The sequence below is a fragment of the Stegodyphus dumicola genome, chromosome 3 (genome assembly GCF_044657685.1).
Source record: "Stegodyphus dumicola isolate Sdum_Otavi_A_Nest chromosome 3, ASM4465768v1".
Taxonomy (NCBI): Eukaryota; Metazoa; Arthropoda; class Arachnida; order Araneae; family Eresidae; genus Stegodyphus; species Stegodyphus dumicola.
Genome location: NC_140770.1, coordinates 84,361,027 through 84,376,903, shown reverse-complemented (window position 1 = coordinate 84,376,903; position 15,877 = coordinate 84,361,027). Strand labels below are relative to the sequence as shown.

At 28.3% G+C, this 15,877-nt stretch overlaps 1 protein-coding gene across 1 annotated transcript in view; it reads left to right on the top strand.

The window, feature by feature from the left end:
• LOC118200258 (lamin-like) overlaps window positions 1–15,392 on the top strand; it is a 59,519-nt gene extending 44,127 nt beyond the window's left edge. Inside the window, exons 8-11 of the mRNA XM_035372204.2 lie at window positions 5,624–5,728; window positions 5,875–5,991; window positions 8,251–8,315; window positions 12,678–15,392. Coding sequence (XP_035228095.1) covers window positions 5,624–5,728; window positions 5,875–5,991; window positions 8,251–8,315; window positions 12,678–12,681 — 291 coding nt within the window. The 3' untranslated portion in view covers window positions 12,682–15,392. The remainder of the gene's footprint in view (window positions 1–5,623; window positions 5,729–5,874; window positions 5,992–8,250; window positions 8,316–12,677) is intronic.
• The last annotated feature ends 485 nt before the right edge of the window (window positions 15,393–15,877 follow it).

The following is a 15,877-nucleotide window of genomic DNA, read 5'->3' as shown; positions in this document are numbered from 1 at the left end:
TTATTCCAAAGACCACTCTTCTATGTCTGTATATTTTCAAATGCTCAGAATTTCCTTGTTCCCACCATAAAAATCTTAAATAATCTCTGTCTTTAGGACTAAGTGCTATCTGCAGAAAAGCCTTCTTAATATCAGAGCTCACACCAATTTTTCCCAGTCGAAATCTATTTATTATAGCTGGAACAGTGTCAATCAAATTTGGACCCTTTTCCAAACAGTCATTTATGGAAGGTGATCCTTTAGTTCTTATGGATCCATCGAAAACCGGTCTTATTTTTGTCGTGGTGTAATTCATTCGAATAACAGCACGATGGGATAAATAATGAGAGGGGTTATTAACTTCTTCCTCAGGAACAATCTCTATTATTTTATCCTCGTCCCAAGATTTAAAAATTGCGTCATAATCTTCTAAAAATCCTCCATCCCTTAAATTCTTCACTGTGCTCTTTAATCTCTTTTCTGCTATTTCTCGATAGTTTGGAAGTAGGGAATGATTTTCAATCCAAGGTAAACAAACTTGAAACCTTCCTTCTTCATCTCTTTTCACATTGGAAAGAAAATTTGTCATTGTTGGTTTTTCTAATTCCCTTTTAGTTTGACTTTCTGAAGGATCTAATATCCCAAGAGTATCAAGTGTCCATAAATCAGAAATTTTACTATCTGATACTAACATAGAAAATATATAAGAACAATCATATTTATTTTCCATTTCTATAGGAATTTTCCCCATGATACTCCAGTCTACATAAGTTTCAATGCAAACTAATCCACATTCTAACTTCTTTATTTTCCCTGTAAGCAATTTTCCCGCTATGTCCACGCCTATGAGGATATGAATTTCAGAAGGAGAATGCTTGAATAACAATTTTTAACCTACCTTTAACATCATTCAAAAATATGTTATGGGCTTTTAACTCATTTAAATAAGGCTTGATGTTCAATTGTGGAATATCAGAACAAATTTTCACTTGATCAAAAGCTTTGAAGTTACACTGATAATCGTTTTTAATACTACTTAAACGTACAACGAACTGTTTATGAGTTTCAACCACTTTGGTTCCTCCAAACAGACTATGAATCACACTGCTTTTGTTAATACATTCGTACTGCATAGCATTAGCTAAGAATTTAGATACATAGCTTCGTTGACTCCCAGAATCAATTAAACAGCGGCAGTATTTTTCTGGACCATTTCCATGCACTCTTACTACTAAAGTTTGTAATAAAACTTTCTCTAAACATGATTTGTTCGTCAAGTTGAGATCCTTCTTATTTGATTTTTTTCTCATCTAAACTATTTCTGTCACAGATTAAACTATTGTGTTTCCAATCACATGAATCACACTTTATCTTCAAAAAGCAATTTTTTTGCCAAATAGTTACCCCTTTTAAGGCATAAATAACATATTCCGACTTTTCGAAGTGACGCCTTTTTGTCTGCTACAGACTTCTGGCAAGCATCGGAAGTATGTTTTTCTTTTTCTGAATCCTTGCAAAATAGGCAGCTGTTAATTGAAACCTTTAACACAGCAGCGGTTGGAATATTTATTCTTTTTTCTGTAGGAAAGTGGCTCGAATTATGGTTGTTTATTTTATCTTAAATTTGTAGTATAGATTTGTGGCATTCAATTTCGGTTTTTAAGAACTCTAATAATTCGTTTACATCGAAATTATATTTCCTTTTTTTTTTTTTTTTTTTTTTGTAAATCAAGATTTAATTCATTCAGAATTAATTTTAATAAAACTGGTGTCAATAACGTGCCATATGTGCCAGAAGTTACATTAAGTGATTTCAAACTTCTTTTCTATATTTTGATGTCATCATACAACTTACGTAATGCAAATATGTTGTTAGCATTCCTAACAGGTTCTAAATGTAACAATTTTCCCATATGTGCATTCATAATTAAATCTGTTCTACCAAATCGTGTTTTAAGTAACTCAATTGCGGCAAAATAATTTTCACTTGATAATGCAAAACCACTAACAGCATTACAAGCAGCACCTGATAAAAATGAAATCAAATAATTAAATTTGTCTGTATCTGTTAAATCACTATTCTGATGTATCACATTGTCAAACTGGTTCCAAAATGATAACCAATTAACAGGATCGCCATTAAATTTATTGATCGATAGTTTGGGCAATTTAATTTTTGAATGAGAAACAGAAATATTTGAAATATCATTCACAGTATTACCAATTGTATTCAAAACAGGAATTTCAGGTTTCCTTTTCTCTTTTAACATAAATGTTAGTTTTGATTTCATGGAAATTATTTTGTCGGAATAAACTTCACATGTTTCAAATTCCTATTCATATTCAGTAGCCTCAATTAATTCTTGTATTTGTATATCTAATTCTTTTAGGTTGTTATATTTTGAATCTAATAAATCAATATTTTCATTAAGAATACACAAATCGTGTTCTTTTCTTGAAGGTATTCTTTACAATTATTTATCAACTTTGTTGTCATAGTCCTAACTACAGTTCCCCTTTTCTTTAATTCTTCTATTTTAGAAGACATCTTTAAATATTTCAGATAGAAAATATTTCAAATTACAAATCAGTACTCTCAAATCATAAATAAACTTCTCAAATCAAAAGGAGCTATTTTTTAAACATTCCTAAATCTTTCACTTCAATATGGTCTACTTCGGCAGTCCTTGTTCGGGCGCCAAATATTTATATCATTTCAATTCAGTAAAAAAACAGATCATTCAAAATTCTAGATAAGCAAATGAAGAAAGGTTGCTTACCTTTATGATCCGCGTTCTTCAATTCTGGTCCCCCGCTTTTGTAGACTCCGATTTGGTTTCGAACTCATCTAAAATTGGCGCTATTTTGTATGAATCACTTTATCTGACATTTCACGCAAAAGAGGAACAATTTCTAAATCATTACAACATCAAAAAACACTTCTAACTACTTAGCATCATTGTTATACATATCTAAAAGCGTCACTGTTCTAAAAGGGCTACACTTATCGTTGCCAGTTCTCAAAACTTTCTTTTTCGATTCTCGTCGGTCTGGAGGCTCAATCTGTTCCCCAAGAGCGAAACGTGCATCATTCGTGACAATAGTGACTAATTAAAACTAAATGAAGTATTAGGCAATATAAATAAATAATAATAGAGTAGCATTAATAAATTAATAGATGTTAAATGAAAATAAATGTAACATAAAAATTAAATAATACAATAAAATGGAAGCTGAATGTCATAGTGTACACAGATAAAAGGAAAGTAAATATTCTGAACAGCACTACAACTTATTGAAAACTACTGAGTGCATATTTTATAAAAATATTTTACAAAAAATATATCACTAAATGAAAAACTTTGCTATAAAGAATTTTATGATAATAAACCTGCATATTAAATGTGTAATTATTGATTAGATACACTGTTTTGCACTAGCTGTATAGTGATCATTGAAATTTAATTAAAAAACGTATTGTAAATTTTCATTCTGCTACAATTTGCAATTGAAAATTATATCTACATCCTTGTTTCTAGCATTCAGTATGAACAGTACAGAACCCTGTGATAAATTTTCAAGCCTGTGGCTGAGCAGACTTTGCTTCTCTATGATTAAAATTTAGACCCACATTAATTTCTTTGGTTTACATAAGCCAGAAGTTTTCTTCAAATACGAGCTCTGGATTTATATTTTACCTCAGTGGTTTCTTGCATTTCTTACTTGTGGTTTTTATTAATATAAACGGGTTTTATGATTTTGAGAGTAAGTGAAACATTCATTTCACTAATTAGCATCAATATCAATCAAGCCATTTTGTAAAATGTAATGTTTTGCATTCCGTATTGTTAACTTTAACATAATCATACAGTATCATACTATTTACGAAATCTGTTATATTCTGTTTACAAAATCTTGCTGTATTTAATAGATGAATAATTTTGATTGACATATTTCACTTAAATATCGCACTTATGAGCATTTTAGGAGGCATGCTTTGAAATTCCATTGCTGCCGAAATGGGCATGCTGTTTACCTACATCTGTTGGCAAGCCATAGATGCCATTATGGAAACTTTTGACCATGTTAATGTTTGTTTTTGAGTATTTAAAATGGTTTCGCCAACTAAGAATCCTGCCAAATTTGAAATACCATTGGTGATTCGTTTTCTTAGTGCTAAAGACATAGTGCTAAAGGTCTGAATTTCATCATCAGGTTAGGAAATGCATAGAAAAAACATTATGAGCAATGGAATGGTATGGAAATGGGTTAGGTCTTTTTAAAGTGGCTGCTCGAATGTTCATGATGATGAATGAAGTGGGAGACCTTCTGCCACTACTGTAAATAAGAAGTGAAACAAAACAAATGTTTTACAATTTTTTCATTATCTGATGACTTTTCTCAGGTTTCAGGTGGTGTTCTGTATGAAATTGTGAGCGAGTGCTTAAATTATTGAATATTGTGCACGCGCTGGGTGCTAAAAATGTTGACGGAGGTGCACAAAACCAAACATTTAAGTAGTGCTTTAATTTTCCTTCAGTGCTACAGTGAGAAAGGTGATGATTTTTTAAGCCAAATTATCACAGGCGACATAATCTGGGTGGCTTATGCTACAGCATCAATCCATGGAATTGCGGCATTCATCATTACACAAGAGAGTGTAGTTCAAGCAAACAGTTTCAGTTTAAAAACATCCTCTACTATGTTTTGGGACATGAAGGAGCTGTTGTTTGTAGATATTTTGTCTTGTGGTGACACAATAAATTCTATGATGTATTGCGAGACCTTAAACAAACTGCACTGTGCAATCCAAAACAAAAGCTTACCATGCTGATTAGAGGGATTGTTTTGCTTCAAACGAATTCGAGATCTCATTGCCTAATTTTGCTGGAAATGACTTGATCACTTTCTGTACAGTCTGATCTAGTGCCCTGTGATTACCAGCAGTTGATTCCTGCATTTGAAGTAGCATTTGAACAGCCTTTGCCGCAACAACAGTGATAGAGTTAATAAAACGACTGTGTTGCAGTGGATGGGAAATCAAGTGGCAGACTTCTGTGGAGAGGGTACTCGAAAGCTGGTTGTATGATATGATAAATGTAGATAGAAAATATTAATATTGTCTTAATACTGACAGAAATTATGTAGAATAATGTGCCAAGGTACAGGCTTTCATATAAAAACAAAAGTAGTAAGAAAATTCTACTTGTCTCTTTTTTATTTTTAAATGGTACTTTAAAAATAATTCCTGTAAATAATCTTGAGGTAGTGGATCATTTCATCATTTGGTCATTCAAATTCTATCTTTTTTTCTACACATTTGAAGCTCTGCATACTTTAGTAATAGTAATATGTACTAGAAAAATTCATAATATTCTTACTGATATATGATATACTGAAAAATTGCATATAGATGTTAAAGAATGAATGAATCCCACTCTAGAAATTTAAGTTTATTGGAACCAAAATTCAAACTAAGAAGTACAGTGTAAGTATTAATTATTACTGTAAAAGTGGGTACTGAGCAAATTCTTCCAATATAAACTGAGAAATTTTGAGTTGTTGAATTTAATTATCTGTTATATGCTACTTTGTAAATTAAAATTTATTATGACTCTTTGTTAATAACATCATTTATATTTAGGAAATTTCTCTAGGCAGCTGGCAGCTAGTGCAAAGAGGTGAAGGTACTGAGGTGACCTACAAGTTTCCTCGTGCTGCTGCAATCAAGCCTAATGCTACTGTTACGGTAAGTGTTCAAAATTAAAATAATTAAAAAATTATATTATCCTTCTGTTTTTTTCCTTCTCCTTTTATATATATTCATCGCTGAATTCAGTTAGGTGCTTTAGATAACTGAGCATAATTTTATGACATAATTTTTTTTTTTTAAAGGTATGGAGCTCAGATAGTGGTACAACTCATAGCCCACCTCAGAATTTGGTAATGAAGAATCAGTCATGGTGTTCTTCATCTAATCTCTTGACTATTCTTTTGAATAACAATGGCGAAGTGAGTTTAATGTATTGCTTGTCATAAGGTTTACTGCATTCAAATGCTTTGTTAAAAAACTGGATTTAAATTGTCTTTTTCCAGATGCTTATTGTAAGCGTATATGGTAGGTAGGCCCATTATTAAAGTGATCAAAATTTTATGTAGCCAATCTAGGGCATTATATAAATTTAAACAGTTCCAATAATCAAACAATTTAACAGTTTTTATCTCATCAGCATTCTGTTACACACACACACACACACACAAAATATATATATGTAAAATTAATTAAAAAAATTATTGCATTCTAATATTTCTTCTGTCTAATATTTCTTCAAGAATTCATTGGTTGTTTTCTATTATTGAAATATATGTGGTATTGCTGCATTTGTTATTAATTATTTGAAAGAAATATATTATTGTGAAAATGGGGAGGGGGGCTCTGTGTTTAACCCTGATTTTAATTTTATACCCGAATCAATGTATAATTTTTTGGCTGTCACAAATCTTTGAAAATAAAATATTTTGTCAAGTAATTAGTTGTCAAATTACTCTTTCATTAATATAGTTTCTTGTAAAAGTTCATTACACATTTGCTATTCAACAATATTTAAAAAGTGATCCATTAATTTTTTTCAGAAGCCATTTGTTTCATGCATTACCCAAATTTATTGAAACATACACATATATATTACGTATATATATATAATATGTATGATTACATGCTAATTTAACGTATTTATATTTTAATCTGCATAAATATCTCCATGAGTGTCTGGAGTCATAGAATTCTTGCTAACTATTTATAAAATGTGAAAATATTCACTGTACTGAACTGGGACATCATATTAAATATAGAACCAGGCTGTTCCACATAATTTGAGACATCTAATCATTGAATTGTCCAAACTGTGTAATGGACTGCTTAAAGGTTTTAATTAATTGTTTATGCTTTAGGAAGAAGCCATTGGAATGATTGATTTATTATCTTTCATAGATCAACCTACTTTATTATTACTAACATTCACAGTTTCATTTTGCAATGTGATGTTTGATGAAAAGTGAAGAAATGATCAACAACAGTTTTCAAGGTTTCTGTTATTTTATTTACTTATTTTTTTTTTAATTTGAAAACTGCAGTGGAATAACTATTGACATAAAAGTCATAATATTGTTTAACAAAGTATTTTTCATCAATGATATAATCATATCCAGGTGTAAAGTTTGGAAATTGTATTAAAAATACAGTTCCTTTTTTTTTTTTTTTTTTTTTTTTTTTTTTTTTTTTTCATTTCTACATCATGAAAACACAAATTCACAGCCATTTTTAGAAAATATAAATTTATTTCTTGGCTTTAACATTGATCCTTCCCCCCAAAAAAGATAAGTATTTAAAAAAGGAAATTGGATAGAATAAGCAATATTATTATATTCTAGTTTTTGAAAATGATTAGGATAATTTTTTAAAAATATATAAAGGAAACATTTTCCACTGAAAAGGGAATAAATTTAGAAAATCATGATAATTAATTCACGTATTCTCATTTCTCAGCAAAAGTTTCTGTGTCAAGCTATTTCTGTCTTGTATGAAAGGTATTGTATGAAAGGTATTGTATGAAAGGAAGGTGAACTATTGATTTTAAGAAAATAATTTTCTATTAAGGAAAGATACAATCCTATTTTTGACAACAGTAATTTTAAAAAGGTATGCTATAAGGTGTTATATGCACAAAAATTTTTAAGATTCTTATTATGCATACTGGACATTAGCAATGGAAATTTAGTTCCCTAGCATTTACTGTGTCCACCAATGACTGAGTGAGTTAGACTTCTGAATGCTAGTAATTGGACCCCAGTTCAAATCTTGACAAATGGCCTAGTTTTATTGATCTTTTCACAGTTTTTCCTGTTTGCAATTTAAATTCAAACCAGTTTTTCTTTAAAAATTCCCCAAAGATGTCCTTCCATTAATGCAGATACTTCTTGCATATTTTGCTTTAATCAACTAAAAGACCCTGATAGTAGTTAAGACAAATTGTAATGTAAAAAATGCCCTTTGTGAAATCATTTGCTTTCCTTTTCATCTGTAAATGTTTCATTTAAATAAAAAAAAGGGGGGGGGGAATATTGTATGGGAGTATGTTAACTGTTGGTGCATATTAATTTTTTTTGTGTGTGTGTGTGTTTGTTTGTTGTTTGTTTTGATTAAATGATTTAATGTAATTTGAGAAACTTGTTTATTCTATTTAACAGTGATTTTTTACGGTCTAATTACAGGAAGCTGCTTCCAGAGAATCCCTCAAAGTGTCAGAACTTTCAGAAGTTCAGCACATGGAAGAACAGTAAGTTTGAACAGGTTTTTTGCCACCTTTAAATGGGCTAAAGAAAATCTCAATAATATTTCGAATGTAGTGTTGATGGCTATTTAGACTGTTGGGAAAACACTTTGTATTGTATTCATATTCAACATGCATCTAATTCTTAATTGTGTAATGGATAATAATAACATAATAGTTGAAAATAACTGACATTTTAAACACAACTGGAATGAAATGCAATTAAATGGAAATTTATTTCTATAAAGAAATAATTTTAATTCAAAACGGAATTTGGCTTGATTGCTTTTTCAATTCTTTCATATAGAAGTTTTAATAAAAATTAATGAAAACTGTTATTTGAAATCTAGTTTGTGTATATCAAAGCTAGTTTATTTTTGCTTCAAATTTATTATTGTTCAGGATATAACATATTTTGATGAGATAAGCAGACACTTGATTTCTCTACAGGCATAATTTCATTTGGTAAAATAGCTGTTGTATGAAGAATGTTAAAAAAAATCTTGTTATAAAAGTTAAATATTTCAGAATTCTTCACTTAGTTTTCAAAATGATAAGTTTTTGTAATTGTTAATCTTTCCCCTTCCAATCATTTTTTCTAAAGAACTTTGAAACACATTTTTTCCACTGTTACAGCTTCTGCATATCTGAAAATCCCAAAATGTTTTGTTCAGTATGTAGGTTCTGATAATAGTCTAATATAAGTTCACAATGTTGTGTGAAATGTATTAATAGTATTCAGGTGATTTTGCTAGGAATAAAGAAAGATATTTTTTGAATTCTGTAATTAAAAAGAAAAAATTAAAAATGTAAAAAATTTGAAGTTTTATATTCATTATTATTTTATTTATTTTTTTAGAATGTAACTTATATTTCAAATATAAGTTATGAAATGTTGCTTGTTTTTAACTCAATTTATAGCAGTGTATACTGTAAAAAATCCAACAATGTTAAATTCCCCTTAAAAATAGAAAAAATACTAGTGTAGCTTCCATCAATTTACATACCTCCAGTTTAATGTATTGTCTAAAATTAAAATGCAGAAATGCATAATGGTATAATAAAACAACATACCAGAAATTTAACTGTTAAAAATTTGTAACATTATTGTAGAATGTTTTTTTATAAAAATAGGACATGGTGTATTACAGCAAAAATATGTCTAGATATTTTGTCATCTTTAAAAAATATGTACACAAATCTATGTATTATATTTATGCATGCTCACATATATATATGCAAAGATTATAAAATTGGCTAAAACTATTGCAAAATATGTATGTTAGGAAAAAAAAAAAAGACTCTGATGTTCATATTACCTTGAAACTACATATTTCCTAAAGATAAATGTCAATCTAAGGTTAAATTTTGTCTGTTTTAAAGTGGACATGCTTTGTTTAAGATTAGTTGTCTTAGTAATAGCAGTGGCTGTAAGTATATTTTGCAAAGACTTGTAATAAGAATAAACAATATTTCTTTTATTTTTGGTATGGCTGTAGATGATGGTCTAGAAAAGTTGATTTTGGCCTGACTGCACTGATCATAAATATATAAACTTTTGCTAATCTCCTTTATTCTCAAGACTATTCACAGTTTTTTTAATGAATGCATTTCATTGCTGATATTCTACTTTGATTTATTGGCTGGATCAGTCAAGTAAACATTGGATAGGAAAGCCTTTATAACCAGAAGATATTTGATTTATTGATGGTAGGATACTTGTCAGTTAGAAAAAGTGCTTTTTTCTAGCAGATCTTTTTTATAGCCAAGAATACTTGTGAGACAGATTTCCTATGAAACTATTGATATTTACATAAGAATGCAACCACTTAGTAAAAATCTCCAAATTTTCAGAATGTGTTAAATCATGCGCATGACATTATTTTAGTAACCATCCTCATAACAATCCTTCAGTCAAGCAACAACACCATTTTCAAATGTGTTCTTTTTTGCTGTATTTCAAGCTCCAATTTTTTTTATCAACAGATCATTATATTTTTTGCCTTAGTTTTAAAATAGGAGCTTGTGAAATTTACTAGCTGTGGAATGTTGAAACACAGCAGCAAAAACAAAAACTAGAGTAAAATTTTTGCGAGAATGTTGCACTTTTACTGAAAGGAGGAAAATCATTGCCAGCAGTGAAACGTTGAAACACAGCAGCAAAAACAAAAACTACAGTAAAATTTTTGCGAGAATGTACACTTTTACTGAAAGGAGGAAATTCATTTCTTGATAGCTGCTGTTACTGATGGTTGCAAGAAGCCCAGTCTGTGCAATTCTGTGATTTTTTTTAACGAAAACAGATTGCTGTGTTCTTCAGAAGAATAGTTCAAAAAAATTACAGAAAGATTTGAAGATAAATATATATTTTATTTTTTTTAATATATCATGTAATCCTTAGTTAATAATTCAATTTGTATTTTAAATTGCTAAAGTGTTTTTTCTTTTCATATGTTGATAATGTTTACCAGATTATGATAAATATCAATAGTTAAGGAATGTGAAAAAAGTGGGTCACAAAAACCACCAACTTGCACCTGATAAATAACTTTTACCTTTTCATCTGTAAAAAAAAACATAAATTTCGCCAAGGTGATTGCATTCATACGTAAGTTCCAAACCATTTTGTAATTTTTGCATTTAAGTACCAAACCATTTTGTAAAAATTGCAATGAACTGAGATTTTATTATTTATTTCAAAGCATTGCTGGCTTCTAGATTGACCTATAATGAGAGGCTTCAGTCTCAAAGCTCCAGAAATATTGCATTGTGCATCATTATTACTTTCTGATGCTTATAATCTAGTTTCTTTTTCCTGTTGTTGCATTGCTTAATAGTAATATTTTGCATTGTATTCAGTAAAGCATAATGCAGAATAGTACTCTAAAATAATGGGAATTTTTAAAACTTAATATTACTATTAAATAATGTTTGATCAAGGCATTCTGATCAACACTTCTATTTTGATGCATTGCTAAATACTTTTGTAAAAGATTCTGTAGCTAAATGATTCTTACTTGAGATTTTTCACTTTTAAGCACATTTTCCGTAGTGTTTTTCAAAGTGTTATTATACTGAATGAGCTAAAAAATTGAGAAAAAAATTGATTTTTCAATGCGTATTAGATTTGAAATAGGAATGCCTTTTGCTTGTTTTTGATTACTCTGTTGAATGAAACAAACACATTTTTACGTATAAAAAATGTTTTTTATTATGTTTGTAATAATTCAAGTAATATAATAAGATGCAAATTTTACAAGTGTTATTTTTATCCTTGCATGTTACAAAAAAAAAACCTTTATGGAAATATTTTATGTTGTTTCCAAACTTTCTACTCTTCTTGCATTGTGAAAAAACAACAGTATTTAGAGCCTCAAATTTTGAATAACAAAGTCCTCCACCTGATTATGGGCACCTGGAACCCTGAATTTAATTTCGAAATTTATTATCTATTTCATATTTTGTAAAATTTTATGAATTTTTGATTAAAAACTCAATGATTTCAAAGCAAGCAATGACAACACTTTACAGAATAAAACATTTTTATCTTCAGTGCACGAGACTGTCTGTCAGAAATTGTAAAGATATGCTGCTTTTAAATATTTTTAATCCAAATGCTCTCGAAACGTGCATTTGTGTATAAATGAAGAAAATCCCTTTGGGCATAAAATATGAAGGCTTTAAGATTTTTTTATTATTTATTTTATTTTTGTGTGTGAGGTTTTCATTATTATTGGGAATTTAAAAATTATTTTTATATATGAAAGATAAATAAAAATATGAGCAGAAAAATCTCAAATTGGTTAGATCATCCATCAAGAGGGCATTTTCTTTTCTGTCCCCCTCTTTCTCTTGCTGTTTTAAAACAATACCTGATTAATCCACAAATTGAAATTCACACCCAAAATGGGAGTTAAGTATACAGTAGTAAGATGAAGTTAAATTTATTACATGCAGGAATCATTGAAATTAAAAGCTATATGGTAAATAATGTGAGAGAATGCTTTTTTATAGTATTTTATATGTGTTATACTTTGTATATACATGTATATAATTAAATGATGACATTTAAAATAAGAGACTGTAAACAGTGGTCACAGAACCAAATTATTAAAATACAGTATTGATGCCTATTTGAATACCTTTGGAATTTGTGATTGGAAAGAACCAACATTTGTTAATGAGATAGAGTATAGTTTAATCTTTAAGTTCAAGGGTATTTCACATATTTAGATTATGTACTGTTTAATATTAGAACTAAAACATGCATTTAGTTGATTGAATATGCATTTGTTTTGAACATGCATTTATAGGTTTGTTATTGAATTATTTTTAATATTTTTAATAAGTAAAATTTTTTATTTTCAGCTGAGCGAGAAAACTACTGTGTATTTGAATACATTTCTTACTGCTCTTAGTCATTAATATCAGCATTTGCAGTCTTATTCCCATCAAGAATGAAAAGTCATATTTGGGAAATTAAATTAATTTGGAAGTGCATATCTCAGGAATATGTATACATTCTTCCTGAATTTCTAAATTAATGCATATCAGAGATGAGCTGTTTGTGTGTTTAATTTTGGTGTTATTTATTAAAAGCATTTGAATATATTATATGCTAATCTTCTGCTCTATATACTAGCAGTTACTAATCTGCCGTCCTAATGATTTATTATTTGTAGTTAGTTTAAGATCAAAGAAATAAAAGCATTTATGTAGCTTGCAAGCCTTTTTATTTAGTGAAATTGAGCATAATGCAAAATATAACCATTAAGTGTTCTATGTTTGTGAATGTTACATTGTCGAACAGTGTTTTTATAAAAGTGTCATTATTGTGATTTATTTTTGTTTCATAATAAAAATGAAGGAAGTTTTTTTTAATGTTAAGAAGGAACTTGTGTAAGGAAGAATATGAATTTAAAGGATTAAATTCACAAAAGTATTTTAAAGTTTCTCATAAATATATTACTCTGTTAAGTGGATAATAAGTTTAATTGTTCTAAAATATTTCTGTGCTATATTTATGTGATTTCATGAGAAGTGTTAATTTTAGAATAAATTTTATGGAGCATAAATCAAATCAAAAGTATATAAATATTCTTTAAGCAATTTTAAAGTACTGAATTCTCGTAGAAAGTTAATTTCTGAATTTAAAATAATTAAGTGCTTTGGGTATAAAGTTCCAAAAAAAAAATATGTTTCATCTTGTTACTTTAAAGTTAATTTTTATAGATATGAATAAATATGCATAGAATATTTTAATTGAAATAGTGCAGTCTGTTCATAAATTAATCTAATTGCCTTAAAAATATTATGAAACTTGAAAGTGATGAAAAATTTGTTCATAAGGTGTCTTCAAATATTTAAAACAATAAGTGCACTTACATATGTTACTTTATTTGAAGAAGAGAAAGATTTACTTGTGTTGCTACTGCATTAATTTTTGGTTTCCTAATTTTTCTGCATTATTAGAGCCCTTAGGAGCATATTGTGAAAGAAATTTTTTCCTTGTAATTAGCATAAGGATATTTTATATTATTCAAAGCAGTCTATCTCCATTAATTTATATTTATGCTACTTGTAGTTCTAGCTTCCGAATTTAATCAAGAACTTATTGAAATTATTTAAAGATAACTTGCTCAGAATGAGTTTGGTATAGGGTACATATATAGATGACTAAATACAATTTTTTTATTAATGGCAGTATGATGTCTAGTATTTTGTTTTAAAAATCTATTGTGTTTTTTTTTCTATTTTTTAATTTCTGCATAATTTTTTAAATGAGAATATTCTGAAGATTCTGGAGAAGTACAGAAGGTAAAAAAATATCATTTGTGTTGAAATTGATATCAAAATACATAATATGTATCTTATATTGATTCATGCATTATGTTATGTTATTTTAGTTTCTTAAATGTATATCGTACATTATTAGATGCTTATTAATACTATTTTAAGAAACTGTTTTGAGTAAGAGAGTATCAGTTGAGTTATGGGCTTTTCCAAAAGTCCTTTTCAGCATATTTTTTGAGATTACTGTAGAAAGTGTATAAATATTTACTTAAATATTAAAATATGTTGTTGAAAATGAGTTTTTTTCTTCCTCTCTTGAACCGGGGGGGGGCAGCTGCCTTAGAAATATAGGTATCGAAATGTCATTTGTTGCTAAAAAACTGGTATTGGTGGTTAATGATTGTGCAAAACCTTTTGGTCACTCCTGTTTTGTGTTATTTTTCTAGTAATGAAAAAAGTCATTTATATCAAAGATAAGATGTTTTGTATTATATATTGTTTAAATGAAGTTTTTATGATTGACACTTTTCATTTTGTTATTTAAGTATCTGTGAATTTATTTCAGGAATATAGTTGGTTGAAATGTTTTACTCTGTTGAAAAAATTCCCATATATTAGGGTGCCATTTTTTGTTGTATTTTGTTTAGTTTTTAGATAAATGATTTCATTTTATTCCTTCTGTGCATACTTTTTTGATATATAGTTTATTGTTTTTATGATTGAAATAATGTGTAATAAATTGATATTTTAAGAGCTATATTACTTGTAATATTATTCTGAAATGTATTATTATAACAAAAGAATTTTTTGTCATGAGCCATATGACACTTTAAAATTATTTTAAATATGAAGCTGTAATGAAATATATAAGTAAAATATACTAGTGCCATTTAGATTTTATATTTGAAGTTTAAACAATTATTATAATATATGATACTAATTTTTATTCTTCCATCCTTTCATTAAGGCAATATATTTCGAAAGATATTTGAATTTTGAATTTGAGGTATCTCATCGTATAAATATTTAAATGCCAGTAATTGTCATATGTTATGGATAGGCAATTCTGTATAAGTCAGTAGTCTCACAGTGTTACAGATATGGCAAAAAAAAAAGTATTTTCAAAGAATTAGTATATATCAATGAATTTTTTCTTCAGTTTTATTAGGAATGTTTCAATTTGGTTCATTTATGTGTACTTACAAAAAGCTTTTCATTGCAGTGCATTTCTTTTACGAACATAATTTTGTACTAATTTTTTTTTAGAAATAAACAATCACATGCACTTTGTATCATGTGTGTCTTTCTTCACTATAATTTTGTATGAATTAATATCTATGTAATAACCTTTCTTTACAAAGCTCAGAAGATACATAATAGGCAAAAATTTTGAAAGTAGAAGATTACTTTTATTTAAATGAAAGTGCTCGTATAATACTTATGAGCTGGTATTAAAAAAAAAAGATTTTAAATAATCATAAACATGTGATAATTTTATCATAGATACAGACAAAGATAAAGTTTTTATCATATCCACATAACTATATTCATTATGCTTGAATTTCCAATGAATTTCTTACATGAAAAATCAAGTAGTGCAAAAATATAAAATACATTTATCTATCTCATACAGAAAAGAGTACGTATTTAGTACACAGATTTAGTGCATGCTTGTAGTTAATTTGCTAAAGTTTTGCGATGAACCAAAAGATGTGTGATTCAATACAAATTGATAAAAACTGTGGTGGTCACTAGATTAGGGGTCGGCAACGGGG